The following is a 15,393-nucleotide window of genomic DNA, read 5'->3' on the forward strand; positions in this document are numbered from 1 at the left end:
TCGGGGGCGGGGCCTGCACAGGAGGCGTGGCTATACAGGGGGCGTGGCTACAAAGGGGGGCGTGGTTATACAGGAGGCGTGGCTTGAGACGGAGGCCGGCGCGTGTCATCGGCGCCGCTTCCGCGTGGCGTGACGTAAAGCGGGGGGCGGGGCTTACCTGACGGGGCGGCCGCGCGGGCCGCTGAGGGTCCCTGAGGCGCGGCCCCCCCCCCCCCCCCCCCCATGGAGGGCGGCGCGCTGCCCATCCGCCGCCACCGGCGGGCCCTGGTGCGGGCCGTGAGCGAGCGGCCCTTCCTCATCGTCACCGGCGAGACGGGCAGCGGGAAGAGCACGCAGCTGCCCAAGTACCTCTACGAGGCAGGTGAGGAGCCCCTCAGGGCGGGCGGGGCTCCGTGTGGGGAGGGCCGCGCCGCCGTGCCGAGCCCCGCGAGCCCCACGGCTCTGTCTGTGCGTCCGTCCGTCCGTCCGTCCTGCGCGTGTCTGTGCTTCCACCCCGACCGGCCTTCCCCGTTCTCCCCGCAGGCCTCGCCAAGCACGGCGCCATCGGGGTGACCCAGCCCCGGCGCGTTGCCACCATCTCGGTGGCGCAGCGCGTGGCCGAGGAGATGGGCTGCGAGCTGGGCGGCGTCGTCGGGTACCAGGTCCGCTTCGACGACTGCAGCACCGAGGTACGGGCCCGGCGGTGCCGCGCGGATCCGTCCCTGTGGGGCTCTCCCGGTGGCGGTGCCCTGCTGCCTCTCCCGGGGTCTCAGTGCGCGTCGGCTCGGGTCTCTGCGGAGCCGTCTGTCCCCGCTGTGGTAGAGCCGCGGTTCGGTGGGAACGTGGGGAACGGTTTTCAACCAGAAGAGGGAGATTCAGGCTGGATGTTAAGGGGAAAGGTTTGACTTGGAGGGTGTTGAGGTCCTGACGCTGCCCCGACCCGGGAGGAGCCCCGTCTGTGGGTGGGACTTGGGGCAGCCAGCCCATGGCAGGGGTGGGGCTGGGGGACTGGGGATCCCTGTGAGCTCTTCTAGGTAGATTGCTCCGAAAGTAATGCCTCCTATTTCTTTAAGCGGAAACTACAACAGATACGAAGAACGTGATAGCACTGTTTGATTGATAGAGCAAATTCTCAGCCACAAAACGCTATTTTTCAACATAGGCACCACCGTTAGCTGTGCATTTTTGCCAGTGATGGACAAGAACCCACGTGCCACGCTCGTACAAATCTGCGCCAGCGGAGGTGACCCGCTGTCACCACTGCTGAGAAGCTCCACCCTCCGCCTCACTGTGCCCACATCCACTGTTTGGTCTCCATCAAACTACAGCAAGTGCTATGAATGTCAGTGGGTGCAGTTACACGCTTCCATGTCAGATGCCCTTCTGTCAGACTGCCCCTCTGCTGCTATCTGTTGCACAGCAAGAGAGTGTAATGGAATAATGGTGGAAAGGTTCAGGTACTGCTGTCATTCTGCCAGTATCGTGGGCCAACATAATAAAATGGCAGGCATTACTTCTGGAGCAGCCCTGTGTAATTCTATGATATGTACCCTGTAACTCATTTTATCAGGTTTCTGAACACGTTACAAATGAAACATTGCCAAGCATGAGCGATGATGTGCCTGAGCACGTGCGAGGCAATCTCGGTGTGTGTGCTGAGTGAATATCTGATCTCTGTAGCTGTGAACATCCAGCACGACGGCTGAATGTCTAATTAAACTTTTCAGGAGACTGCCATCAAGTATATGACTGATGGCTGCTTATTGAGGCATATACTGGCAGACCCCCTTCTCAGCAAGTACAGCATCATCATTTTGGATGAAGCCCATGAACGGAGCCTCAGCACTGTGAGTGTTGCCTTCCTGAATGCCAGTTTTGTTTGGTACTGGTAAGGGGGAATTTGGAACTCATTGGTAAAAATAATAAAGATGTGGTACTCTTTCCTTTTGGTCTATTTTCCCAGAAGTGCTTTACCCTTTTGTTGTCCTAAGACCACAGGATCACTGCTTGGCTTATTACATGCTGTGTATCCTGGAAAGAAGATGCTGCCTGTAATCCAGTTGGAATTGTTGTAGCTGTTGTTCTGTTTGACAGCATTCATGCCCTGGCTGGCATTTTGCACTTGCCCAAAATTTTCAGGGTTTTGAAGTCAACACAGTAAACGCTAACTCCACAATTCTTTAAAAAACAACAACAGAACCCACACACTGACAGGAAGGGCCCTGAAACATCTCTCTCAGTGCAAGGCCTAACGTTTCATAGGGTGTGTATGTGACTGCGCAAAGAGATTATGGTCGTTGGGTTCATGGAAGTATCGAGACTGGCGTAAGTACCAAAATGTCAGTCTGACCCTTTTGTGACATGCAAAGTGAGATTCAAGTGACCGAGTCCTCGAGAGACTGTGTTGTGAGTCACAGATGTTGGGTGGGAGAGATAGAACGTGGGGAAGTCAAAGAACTGCCAGTAGCAGGGAATCTGTGTCTGCAGAGTCCTAAGGAGTGTGCCGTGAGAGCAGAAGAAAGCAAGCAACCCCCTGCTCAGGCTGGGGAAAAGGCAGAATGCTTTCTGAATCCAAGTTCTGTCCTCGGCCATCTGAGAATATTGCAAGTAAATGAGCAAGAGTGATGTAAGAAGTGACTGCTCCATCACCTGGGACTAACTAAAAGGAGCAGATTTTTAATCCACTGCGGTGCACAGTAAAACAGATTTACTGAAGTCATAACAAGTAGTAGAACAGAGGAGGGTGCACACTCGGTTAGCATACTGGGTGAAGATGATGACTTCTTTTTTTAATTGGTCTTAGATATTGCTTGCAATTGACTTGACCATGTGAATATAAAACTGAAAAGCAAAGAAGTCTATCTATAGCCTGTGAGAAGAGCTGATGAAACGTTACATTCTAGAAGCCTTCTTATTTCATCAGGGACTTCTAGGAGGACTGGGGAACTAATGTAAATTGCTTCTGTTTTCTGTTAGGATATTTTATTTGGCTTGCTGAAGAAACTATTTCTACAAAACAAGCCACCAGACAGGAAGACAGAAATGAAAGTGGTGGTGATGTCAGCCACCCTGGAGGTGGATAAGCTCTCAGAGTTCTTTGGGCATTGCTCAGTGTTGCATATTCCAGGAAGAAGTTATCCAGTAAAGGAGATATTCTGCAACCTGCTCAGCCCACGGGACACAGGAAGCTCTGCGTATGTTACAGAGGTTTGGCCTGTTTTACTTGGTTTCTGTGTCATGGTATTTTGAGGTTTTTGAAGGAGTGTTCCCAGCTGATGTTGGCTTGTTTGTTGCTTGTTTCAGGCTGTGAAAGTGACGTTGGATATCCACTTAAATGAACCAGAAGGTGACATCTTGGTTTTTCTAACAGGTGAGAATTTTATTTCAACGACAGATGGTTATCTCAGGCAGAGTTTTGCATTGTCAGCAAAACCAGTACAGCCTTCCAGTGACTTTCCAGTCAGTCTCAGAGCAGTAAGTAGAGAAAAAGAAGCTGCAGATTGACAGACAGTCCTTTCAAATGATCGTTCTTAGAACGTGTGTAGGTATACCCAGCCCTATGACATACGTAAAATATTTGCAAGATTTGTACATGTTCTTTTATTTCTTTGCCAGAATTGCTCAGTGTTTGTATTGTGCCAGGTTTGCTCTTTAATTGCATGGTTTTCTTTGATGTTAATTCAAGAAGGGATAATTCCTGTATCTCCAGAAACCTACATCAGCCTATGGACCAGGCACACATCATGCATTTATTTTTTAAGGAAGAGCCTCAGTAAGAGGTACTGTGGAAAGCCTGGGCTGTCACCTCCTAGCTAACTTGTAAACACTGCTTCCTTCTTGCAATGGGGTGGGTGACTGTTAGGTTGTCAAGTCAGTCTTGCAGAGGTGTTGCAACTGAGGAAGGCAACGCTGTAGTTAAATAGGCCACTTAAGTGCCCTTGTATATTTTTTTAGGTCAAATTGAGATAGAAAAAGCTTGCGATCTCCTTTTTAAGAAAGCGGAGTCGATTGATTACCGGTATGAGGTGCACGATCGGTCTGTTGAGGGACTGCTTATCTTACCATTGTATGGGTCAATGTCAACAGGTAAGAGCATGCAATGTTATATGGACCTTAGTTCTTGTAAATGTTATCTGCAGGAGTTATTACAAGCAGCATCCTACCCAAATATTTTCATTGTGATTGGAAAAAATGGCATTCATTAATCCGTTTGTTTTAGTACTCTTCTGTTTTGTTTCTTGTTTTTTGTTTCTGTTGTGTTCATAAACTAAACAAACTTCAGCTTTCTCTGAACTGGCACAAAAGCCTCCAGACAAAATTCATATCTGCTGGAAATGGTGGAAATGGCAGGAATGGCTTCATATAGTATCAGGGTTTCCAGCTTAGGACAAAGTGTTGCAACGCTGAAAGGTCAGGTGTCTTAATTAGGCCCTGACATCCCATTTTGTATGGGAAAGACAGGGCCAGTATTTTGTCAAAGATGAAAGGAGACCTGTAACAGAAGACTGAAAGAATACAGTGTTACACAATATAGAAAGTGTAGGTTACCAGCGGGAGTCACTCTTACATTTGCCAGCAGTGCAACAGATAATGAGTTAAAAAACAAAGCTCTTTGCCCTTTGTTGAACACAGCCACTGTATTTTTGGATGAAGTCAAGTGCAATGTTTAAGTGTGTGGGTGCAATATGTAGACCAGAAGGCTGAATAAGTGTTCAGAAAAATTCTGGTTCCTAACATATGCTAAGATCTTGAACTGTTTTGTGTTTCCTTTTCTAATTTCATTGAAATGTATTTCACTAAACATCTGAGTACTTTTGTCTATTGTCAGAGATGTCATTTGATGTCAGAGCATTGTTTTACTGACTGCCTATCATTTTAGATCAACAGAAGAGAATATTTTTGCCAGCTCCCAAGGGAATCAGAAAATGTGTGGTATCCACAAACATTGCTGCAACATCTCTGACCATCGAAGGAGTCAGGTATTGTTTCCTGTCCCTCACAAAAGCTGTTACAGAGGGAATAATCCAGAAAGCTGTACTAACTTTGGAAAAACTCATCTGAATTCCTTCTGCTTCTGTACCTGAGCAATAATTACCTGCTGCCTCTTTGTGTGTGTGTAGTGGGTTAAAAAAAACCCTTGATGCTATTGGATAGTCTTACAGATGACTAACATCGTTGGAACCTAGTTTGAAATTGAATTTCAGCTCCATTAAATCAGCATAATCTCGTTGGGTGTGGGGAGGTATTATCTGTAACATCCTGTAGACTGAAGCATTGCAGGACTGTGGCTAGCCAACAGCTTGCAACTCCCTTTTTGCAGCAGTTGTAGCAGAAATGTCTTCTGGCTCTGATCGTATTCGTGTGGCAGCTGTGTGTCTGTCTGTCTTTTGAGACCTCTGTTGTTTTCTTCTCTGACAAAGCACAAATTTTTTTCAGGTATGTAGTAGATAGTGGATTTGTGAAGCAGTTGAACCATAACCCCCGAGTTGGCTTGGACATACTGGAAGTGGTTCCCATCTCAAAGTAAGTTTGAAAAATGTCATTTGCACGGTGTTTCCGGGAGTTGCTCTGCCAGTATTGAGTATCAGGTGCTCTTAAAAAAGAATAAAACAAAAAAGAGGGGGTGTGAGAGTGAAGTGGGGGCTGTGGGTTTCGTAATTTAGAGCCATTTTGTTTGGTGCTTAGGAAGTGGTTCAGGACACATCACTTCTTACAGGTACAGGCATTGAGAAGGAGTTGAGAATGCACTGCCTGTCTCCTGAACAGTGTCTTGTGTTTGCTGAATATAAGAGTCTGATTCAGAGAACTTTAAAATAATAAAAATAAAAATAAATCTTCCTTTGCATAATAATACTTCTTCATTCTGTTGTTTCTTGTATAGCTGGGTTTCTCAGTTGCTGCACATCATATTACATCTTCCGTATAAAAGCACAGAAATTGCTGTTGTTTGTCATAATTACGTGTGCTGGTTTGGATCATACCAGAATGGCTCAAGATTGTTTTTTGTTTGTGAGCGGGTTCACTTTCTAAAATTTTTTAAAATCTTTTATTCTTTTTCCCTCCCTGCCTTTCTGTTTTGGCAGGAGCGAAGCAATGCAGCGAGCCGGCCGAGCTGGCAGGACATCATCTGGAAAGAGCTACCGGCTGTACAGCACAGAATTCTGGGAGCAGTGTATGCCTGATCACACAGTTCCTGAGATCAAGAGAACCAGTCTGACATCTGTGATCCTGACCTTGAAGTGCCTTTCTGTGCATGATGTCATAAGGTAACCTCACTGAGGAAGGGGGATTATCATTTTCTTCCTGATTCTCAGAGGCAAGGCAGCACGGGCACTGGCGCCCTGCTGGCAGGAGCCAGGATTAGGTCCCTGGCCAAGTGTGACAGTGCAATCAGCTTGTCAGCTTTTCTGTTCCTCTCAGAGTCTTTAATGACAGATTGGATCCTGAGCCCAAGTTCATCATGAGGCTCTGCCAGAACTGCCTTTTTAACTCTGAAATCATTAGTGTTCCACGTGTTCTTTTATTGTAATTCTTCACCACGAGGCTGTGTGTAGTATCACACCCGTATACTGAGACTGCTTATGCACACTGTGGTCTGTAGTTTCTACTGGAAGGTTACAAAAGTATTTTAATAAATATGAAAAGTAACAAAGTTAAACTGAATCTGACCAGTGAGATTTTTGCTTCATTTCTTACTGTAGATTTCCCTATTTGGACCGTCCTGAAGAAAGGCATATTTTAGAAGCTCTCAAACAGCTTTACCAGTGTGATGCTATTGACAGGTAAAACTGAAGGCGTGTGGTCACTACATGAATTTAAACATAATGGCTCAATTATTGTTAATGAGTTATTCATGTGAGCTAAAGGACTTCCCCTAGCAATAGATTGTTTCCTCATTTCTCCAGGAAGCTAGCTACTGGATTTTCGTACACTCATTGTAAAATTAAGGTTAGAGCGTGGCTTAGAACTTGAGAGAGATGAATTTCTTCTCATTGCTCTAGAGTTCCTGAGTAACCATGTAAAAATTACTTCAACTCTCTGTGAATAGTTCCTGATCCCAGTGTGGTGTGACAAAGACGCTGAGGCAGTGGCTGTGAGGCCCATCCAAGAACTCAAGACAGGAAGGGAGATCTTATCCTTAGCTTCCAGGAATTCTTCTTGCAAATAAATAAAATCTTAAGCATCTGCTACACTTAAAAAGCCAGCTTTGCCTGCCATGAAGTAGGCATAGGCAATCTGAAGGAAAGTGATACTTTCTTTGTCTTTCCTGCTTTTTATCCGTATATGGTGGCTGACATTGTACTTGCATGTTCTGATTTACATTTAAACCTACATCTGTTGAATCTGGTGTTTGGATCTTTTTCCTGGGATAAGGAGAGGCCACGTGACAAGACTGGGTGAATTCCTGGTGCAGTTTCCCCTCCCTCCCAACCTGTCCTGTGCTGTCATAAAAGCTGCTTCTCTTGATTGTGAAGATATGCTGCTTCCCATTGCAGCCATGTTGTCTGTGGAAAATGTCTTCATCCGTCCAGGTAGGAAGCCCCTTACCTCAAAGCAGCTTTGGGTGGGTGGGGAATTCTGCTTGGATGGGTTCTTCTCAGACAATGGCTAGGCAGCACACACTGCTTCACTTGGAGGCCTTTTCTGCAGAATCTTTGTGTTTGTTTGGGGGCTTTCTGGGCTATGTTACCATACGTAGTTTTCTGTGCTAATAGTTTTAGGCCATTCGTATCTTAGATCATAGAATCATACAATGGCCTGGGTTGAAAAGGACCTCAAAGATCATCTAGTTTCAACCCCCCTGCTGTGGGCAGGGTCGCCAGCCACTAGGCCAGAGCCAGATGTATCTCAGGGTTTTAAAATGGGAGCTGATTCTGCAGTTTGAACAGTGGTAGAACAAGCCTTTACTTGTGGGCAAAAAATACCCTGCTGGGGAGCAAGCTGTTCTCCTTAGTTTGGTCGAATGCTGTGGGAGACAAAGTATTTGCCTTAAATAACCTGTATATTGCAGTGTGAGGAAGATTCCTCAAGTGCTGTGCCTTGTCTCCCAGAGACAGATCTGCAGGGAAGAATGTTAAGATTAGGACAAATACGCAGGTGCCCGTAATGTTCTTACAGCATTTTGTGCTCTTGGAGGCAGGGCTTTTTGTGTGCTAGGAGTTGAAGGCTTTGGAATAGCCGTTGTTCAAAGTAGCACGGAATGGAGTTGTACTTTTTCCAAGGCTGTGAGCTGTAACATGACATGTGGGTAAGCTAATGGATTGCTGAGAGGTCATAAGAGGGAAAGCAGTGCTACAGGAGGAGGGGAGGAAAGAAAAAGACAAAAAGTGCACCACAGCAGATGTTTTGGTGGTGGTGTTTGCTGTTGGTCTAATTATAGATCGGATGGACTGATTAATTACATTTTAAGGAACGAGGTCACCTACGGATTGGTTTATTTGCTCAGTGACTCTGTTTAACTGAGTAAAGCTTTCAGGTTACTGTGGGAAGCTCAGTTTGTAATTGCCTTCATTTCCAGTGTTTTTCTAAATGGGAAAGGCGATTTTGCTGCCATTCTGACCTTGCACCTCTCTCAGATGTTCATCTCAGTCTCCCTTATCCACCTTCCCATCTCTTTTTCTCTTTGCCTTGATCCTCGAGCGTGACATCCCACCCCCAAGTGAGTAGGGGCTGTAAGTAGCACAGTCTTTGTGGGAGACCTTTGTCCCTTCAAGTCACTCATTGGCTCATGTCCAGTTATCTCTGTAGTCTATTAACTGTGCCTGTTAGTGCCGCAGCTGAGGACACTGCTGATAGTACGGATAGTCTGGGTTCCGTTCAGGAGTCTTTCCCAGTCCCACAAATGTGCATTTGCTTTCCCATCCTCCATCTGGCAATGTGCACTTGTTCTCTGTTCAGCCAGCACATGCACACATGGTCATTACCCTCCAGTGTGCATTAGGACACAAGCACAGACTTTCCACTGTGAAGACAGTTGTTCGTGTGTGATATGGACGTGAACAGGCCCCCTTACTTCATTCATCAGTGTTACTTGTAGTGCCCACAAACTTCTGACACGTGGATTACAGCCACAATGCAATACACTGGCCTTTGCCAGTCACTCTGTGCCAAGGGGAATAGATTGTACTGGGGAAGGAATTCTTTGAGTATTCAAAACTTGGAGGAACACTTTGGAAATGTTGCTTTTACCTGGTACATTCCTAGTGTTTAGTGAAGGCAAATTCCCACTAAACTCATGGAGGACATTTTTTTTAGACTTATTTTTTTAAGACCTCTGTTACTATGGTACTCGAGTAGTAGAACAAAAGCTGAGAGTTGTGGATTAGATGCTATGCTGGGGTGCTTGCCTCAGGGCAAAGCTTTCGCTTGATCTCTGTGAGCTGTTTGTTCAAGATTGCTGTTCCTTGATCTTCTCATGTTGCCATCTGTGTTGACTGTGAGAGAGCAAAACGTAGTAACTTTTCATAGAGACTGGCAGTCCTCTCTAGTGCTGACAGGTGAGATTAATGACTGATTTAATAGCATCTACATATTCTTGTTAGTCTGTAGTGGAAGAGAGGGGAGAACTGTAAGTGCAGCATGAGCAAAGATCCAAGACTGTCAAATGCACTTTGGAGGTAGGCTTGTGGGAGAAAGAGGATTGATAAGTAAAAATGACTTCATTAAAGTGAGATATAACTTATTTTCTCAGGTGATCCTCAGAAGCAGAAGGAGGCAGAGCTTCAACACCAGGAGCTTTCCTCACAAGTGGGAGGATGCAATGACTTTGCAACCCTCTTAAACATTTTTGAACAGTGCAAAACAAGGTATAAAGTGATTCCTCACAGCAACTGGTTTTGTACTGTTTACAACTCCCAGCTGCTGATGGTTTAAAAATATGTTCCATATATGCAAGTGTATGTGCTCATTTGTAATTGCAGATTTATTTCTTATTGTGATCTGTAATTTGAATCAAAACACCTATTATTTAAACTAACAAAGTGTCTGGCTGTGTAAGGTTGCCTTCTTTGTACGATTGTGACAAAAAATAGAGGCAACTTTCTGCCTTCACTTTACAAAGGGCTGCTTTATAATACAAGTATTTCTGTTCCCAGCAAGTCTCCTTCAGCTTGGTGCCACAAATACTGGATCCATTGGAGAGCTGTAAAATCTGCTCTTAGTGTGGAGAAACAGCTTCGGGAAATAACCAGTAAACTGAAACAGGTGAAAAATGCACGTTCCGTAAATCGTAGAGTTATACAATTTGCATTTAAGATACGTACTGAAACTTGGTCAGATGGCTGATACCTTTCTTCAGTAGAAACTAATTCACTTAATATTCGTTAGAGCATCTTTGCTGCAGCTTGCGTAACTAACGTGTCAAGGGGTGGCAACATGCAAGGAAGGAGGGTTTTCTTCCTTTCCTCATGGCTTCTGTGGGGTGAGAAACCTAGAGTGTAAAATCTGTGGGATGGAGGGATTATAGAGAGATTTTCTTTAGCAAAGAACCTTACTCAAGTTATTTTTTTGTTCATCTAGCTGCCGGACTTCCCTAAAGAGACATTTGAAGGCTCTAGAACAGAAATACTGAGGAGATGTCTGTGTGCAGGATACTTTATCAATGTAGCAAGGAGGTGAGTAAGAAATCTTGGAAAACTTGAAGGGAAAAGATACTATTAAAAGATGTAGCTGCATGTTGAAACAGAATAGCAAGAGGGTGCTGTTGTTAAAAGTAGCAAAGTAGCAATTGCAAAGTGGTCATGGGTGCAGGGCTGGAAGTCTACTCTGCCTTCTATCCCTTGTTACATCCCTGGGCAAGTTGCCTACATCCTTGGAACAGCAGTTTTTAAAACATCTGTTAAATGAACTTGCAAGCTGATGAGTAGTTCTAGGTATTAAGTTAAAACGCTTTAAAGATGTCAAATTATCGTGGCTGTCAAAGACTGCAATTTCAATCCCTCTTTATCATTGTGTTGCTATACCTGCAGTGTTACTACAGTGAATTAGATAGGTGTATTTTATTCTTCATCTGTCTTGTGCACTTAATTCTGGAAGGTTCTTCCCCTCCTTCTAAATTTGAATACTTTCTGCTCTGCTGCTGCTGATTTGCTTAGTTTGTGTTGCCAACTAATCACAGCAAAGCATGGTTCAGTAAATAGAATTTTTCTCAACCCCTTTAGATCTGCAGCCAGGACCTTCTGCACAATGGACGGACATGGCAGCATAGTCTATATCCATCCTTCATCTACAGTAAGTTGCCAAGTTCTATTCACTAAGTCGCAAAGGGTCTTTGAAAGGAATCCATGTGAACTCTTCCTCTCTGGTTTGATTTGTGATAACTTGTGTCTGGGAGAAACATTGATGCGGTGTCACCGGAGTAGAGTATTCATTTTGAGAGTGAGAAAGAGACTTGCATCTTCAAATCAGATAAATGTTTGGTTTATAAAATGAGTGCTATATAGGCTGAGCTTTCTCTCTGGCTGTTCTTGGATTTCCTGGGCGATTTTGAACAAGTCTTGCTGCAGTTTCTCTCTCTGAAAAGTTAAGGTAATGTCAGCTTTACCTCTGTAGTGCAGAGTGCCTTTGACATTTTTTTTTATCAGTTCTGAAATAATCTTTATATTTTTAAGCTATATAACCAGGAGACTCGACTTGAGTGGATTATCTTCCATGATGTCACAGTGACATCCAAAATCTATGTCCGGACAGTGTGTCCTGTTCGCTACGAGTGGGTCAAAGACCTCTTGCCCAGGCTGCATCAGATTGATGCGTATGAACTGAGCAGTGTGGCACGGGAAGAAGTAACTGAAGAGGAAATAAGCAAGTGGAAACATAAGGAGGACCTCAGAAGGCAGTGTGGTAAGCACGTTGCTAGTCTATGCCTATGTCACACGTAGTTTTCTTTACGTTGAGCATGTTTATGGTATTGTGCCATGAAATGCTTTCTGGACTAGTGTTAATCTTGATGTGCTCAACATGATACATGTTCTAGCTGTGTTCTTGTCTTACTACTATATCATCCTCCTTTTTGTGCATGTTGTGGTGTTTGCTTACTGGTCCTTTCCGTTCTCTTTCTTTTGGTTTACTGTTGCTGACAGAAGCAAAACTTAGCCAAGAGTGGAATAAAAGCATTTCATCTGCTATTTAAGTTTGCAGAGGATATCCAGTCATAGAAATTGAGTTGCTAAAATAACACTGACCCGAGGGAGAGAATCTCGAAGGACCATTAAAAAAATATATCACATTTTGGTGAATATCTCTTTCTGACAATAAATTTAATGCCATATGCTTGAATAAATTGTCATTTAATGAAAGCTGGTGCATGCTAACTGATCTGGCTGCTTGACATTCTTCGGATGTTTCTGTCAGCAGGTTTTGTAGAGCAGCCAGATGTTCAAAGGGCCTCTTTACTCTGGAGCTGACCCTTCTAAAGTATTAATGTCATGCACAGCACAGCACTAGCAATCTAGATTCTCTTCAGCTTCCTTAAAATGGAAAAACTGTAGACTCTTGTGCTGGGACCAGCAACTGTTTCTCTCCTGTGTTACTGTATAAAACAGGCACTTTAAACAGTAAAAATGAAAACTGCTGGAAAGGATATTTGAATTGCTGGAAAACAGAGGGGGAGCCTCATCTGTTAATCCTAAATCCAGGGAGCTGAGGTTATCCTTAGTTCTCCTTATCTCCCTTAACTTTTTGACTTTACCTGGTGATTGTAAGTGAATTTGAGATCATCCTTAGAAGTGTTCCAGCTCCAGTAAAAATGGGTGTTTGAAGGGCTGCCAAAAGCTTTGAACTAGTGCTTTTTCTAACACAAACAGAAAACCCAAAAAACGTGAAAGGTGTCTCCTGCTTTTCTTTGCTTCTGGGAGGAAAAAAAAAAAGTGCTCTCAAGGTTTTAGCTCAGTGGATGCAAGAGCGAATGCATTTCTAAGGATGCCTGAGCAGCAGTATTGACTTTTCCCACTGCTTTATCTGTGTGTTATCCTCCCTCTCCCTCCTGTCTCCGGAAACTTACGAAGATGGTTTATTCTACACTTTTTTCCTATTCCCACTGCTGTCCTTTTTCTACCTAAACCTGAGTTTGAGACGTGGAATTTAGAGAAGAAATGACTGCACAGAATACAAAGACGCATAGTAACTCTTACAATAAAAAGCAAGATGTACTTCTGGGGGTAGGATGAGCCCAGCTGCAAATATTGACATGGGATTTAAAGCATGATTTATTTATTCTCTCTCCCCCTTCGTGGTACTGTCTGTCCTCTCTGAAAGTCATCTGAATGACTGACTGGTTCTTGGGAAACATCTAGAATTCTGTTGGTTTTTGGACATTGTACAAATAGGAAGAATTGTAATGCTCTTTTTTTCTTTTTTGCACACAAACGTCTCCCTTTCTCCCTGCAGAAGGACTCAAGGACAACCCTGCCAAGAAGCTGGAGAAAAGGAATGATGATAAATCGATTCAGGATGCCCGAGCTCGCTATCTTGAGAGAAAGCAGCAAAGAGCACAGGGTTTAAGCGGCCCACTGAAAGAAGGGAGCTAATGCTCATGGCTGCGCTGCTCGCAATATTGGGAAAGGCAGTTGTTCTGGGTGTGTTTGCATAGTGCAAAATGGCTATCTGGAATGATGGGAAAGTTCTGCTGTGTGGTAGGTTAGACTGCTGAGGTGCGCGGAGATGATCTTCTTTCCTGCATTTTGCAAGGAAAAGTTACCAAGCTGGACTTTGTTGCTGTGTGTCACAGGCAACAATTCTGTGGCTTCAAATGTGGATGAAGACACAATACCTACTGTGGTGCCAATTCTGTGGCATTTAGTTAGTTGACTAAGGAAGGGCTCAGTGCCTTTTAATAAAACTTTCTTAAAGTTGTTTTTGGTTTTTTTTAAAGGAGTGGAACTGTCACTTTTTGTCCATGTGTTACCTTGCATGGCTATGGCTGTGCCATCTTTATCAAATGCTCAGGAAAACATATAGGAAGTGCTCTTTTAATGATGGAATCATCTTGATCTAAATTCAAAAGGTCGTTTGCCACATGCATTTTCTTCCAACAGTATGATTCCTACCGTGAATTGTGCTGTACTGTGTACAGCAGTGGTTTGGGGCGAAGATGTCTTTGTACGTAACACATTTTGTAAATGTTTTCCTATTTTTTTGGTCTGGGATGACTTAGCAGAGTGTGGTGTTCTCTGTTGGGATAGAAGCCAGCAGGCAGTACAGCCCTCAGCCAGGTTCCATCTTGCAGTCTGGCAGCAGGCTGCAATTCCGGGCCTGGTGGCTGTTATTTTTGTGCTGTATGGATTTAAGGCTGAAAAACGACTGTTTGTATAGAGAACGCATCAAGAGCTGCTACCTTTTTCTTCCCAATAGAATGGAGCAAAGAGCTACAATGCTTTGTCATCATAAAGTTTGTTTCCTCATCGATGTCTCCTTCTGTCACCTTAATCCCAGGACGTAAATGCTTCAGTAAGTCACCTTTGGGCTAAATGATTCCCAAAGCAGTGGCAGGAGCTGCTGTCACTGTTTTGTGCCTTGGGTGCGTGGCTGCATGGCTCCTGCTGTTGTGTGTCAGGTGAAGAGCTGTGCTAACGAAGCCCAAGCACTTGGTGTCACAGAGGGAGCATTGCATCCCCACCCAGGCTCACTGTAAGCCCTCAAAAGCTTTGGGTTCCTTTTGTGGGTGTTGTGGCAATGTTACTCTTCATAAAGGAAGCAGTAGGCCTGTGCCTCCCTCCTGCCCCTGTACCTATTAAAATGGAAGGAGGGGAAGTAGCACACTTTGCATCTGGCCTTGCAGGGGGTGGAAAAGGCCAAACGGGCCGCAGTGCTGCAGGGGCGAAGCTAGCAGGCTTTATTTACTACCTACCCCCAGAGCCTGACGTTTTGCAAACAAACCCATCCATGATTGCCATTTTCTCCCATCTCTATTGGCAGTGCCAGCTGCAGCTCTGAGCACCGCTGCTTCTTTTTTAATTATTACTTCTTAATGGGAGGAGCACGGAGGATGGCTTTTCCCCGTGCTGTGGGGGTTATGACACAGCATCGCCCGCAGCTCAGCGCCCAACGAGGGGGAACGGAGCCCCCAGGGCCCGGCCCCGTCTCCATGGCAACCGCCCCCCACCCGCGCGCGGAGGGACACAGCACCGCGGGGCTGCGGCGCCGCCCCGAGTCACCTTGCCCGGCCGTGCTGCCCCCGGCACGTGACCGGCCGGGGCGGCGAGCGCGGAGCGGAAGTGACGCAGCAGCACCTCGGTCGCATGATGTGGCAAAAAAAAAAAAAAAGGGGGGGGGGGGTGAGGAGGAGTGATGAGTCCCGAAATAGTCCCTTCCGGTGGCCGATCCCTCCGCCGCTCCCATTGGCGCCGCGGCGTGTGAGTCACGGCGCGCGGCGAGATCCTTTCGCGCAGCGCAGGCGGCGCCCGGCAGGTGAGGCCCGGC

The 15,393-nt window shown here is 45.4% G+C and overlaps 1 protein-coding gene across 1 annotated transcript; it reads left to right on the top strand.

The window, feature by feature from the left end:
- DHX40 (DEAH-box helicase 40) lies at positions 202–13,845 on the top strand. The gene is made up of 17 exons (XM_021416148.1): positions 202–361; positions 523–668; positions 1,707–1,826; positions 2,956–3,186; positions 3,283–3,349; positions 3,934–4,065; positions 4,859–4,958; positions 5,416–5,502; positions 6,063–6,245; positions 6,681–6,761; positions 7,354–7,511; positions 9,671–9,785; positions 10,074–10,182; positions 10,498–10,592; positions 11,139–11,208; positions 11,589–11,817; positions 13,363–13,845. Exons 1-17 carry the CDS (start codon positions 223–225, stop codon positions 13,500–13,502), a joined length of 2,202 nt encoding a protein of 733 aa, XP_021271823.1. The 5' UTR covers positions 202–222; the 3' UTR covers positions 13,503–13,845.

Source organism: Numida meleagris, chromosome 18 (genome assembly GCF_002078875.1).
Source record: "Numida meleagris isolate 19003 breed g44 Domestic line chromosome 18, NumMel1.0, whole genome shotgun sequence".
In the NCBI taxonomy this organism is placed as follows: Eukaryota; Metazoa; Chordata; class Aves; order Galliformes; family Numididae; genus Numida; species Numida meleagris.

Excerpts from the sequence above, each read along its gene's own strand:
- DHX40 (XM_021416148.1), top strand. The coding sequence starts at position 223 with ATGGAGGGCGGCGCGCTGCCCATCCGCCGCCACCGGCGGGCCCTGGTG. Across the intron at positions 11,209-11,588 it reads ATATCCATCCTTCATCTACA|CTATATAACCAGGAGACTCG; the intron begins GTAAGTTGCCAA and ends TATATTTTTAAG. Across the intron at positions 11,818-13,362 it reads GGACCTCAGAAGGCAGTGTG|AAGGACTCAAGGACAACCCT; the intron begins GTAAGCACGTTG and ends TTCTCCCTGCAG.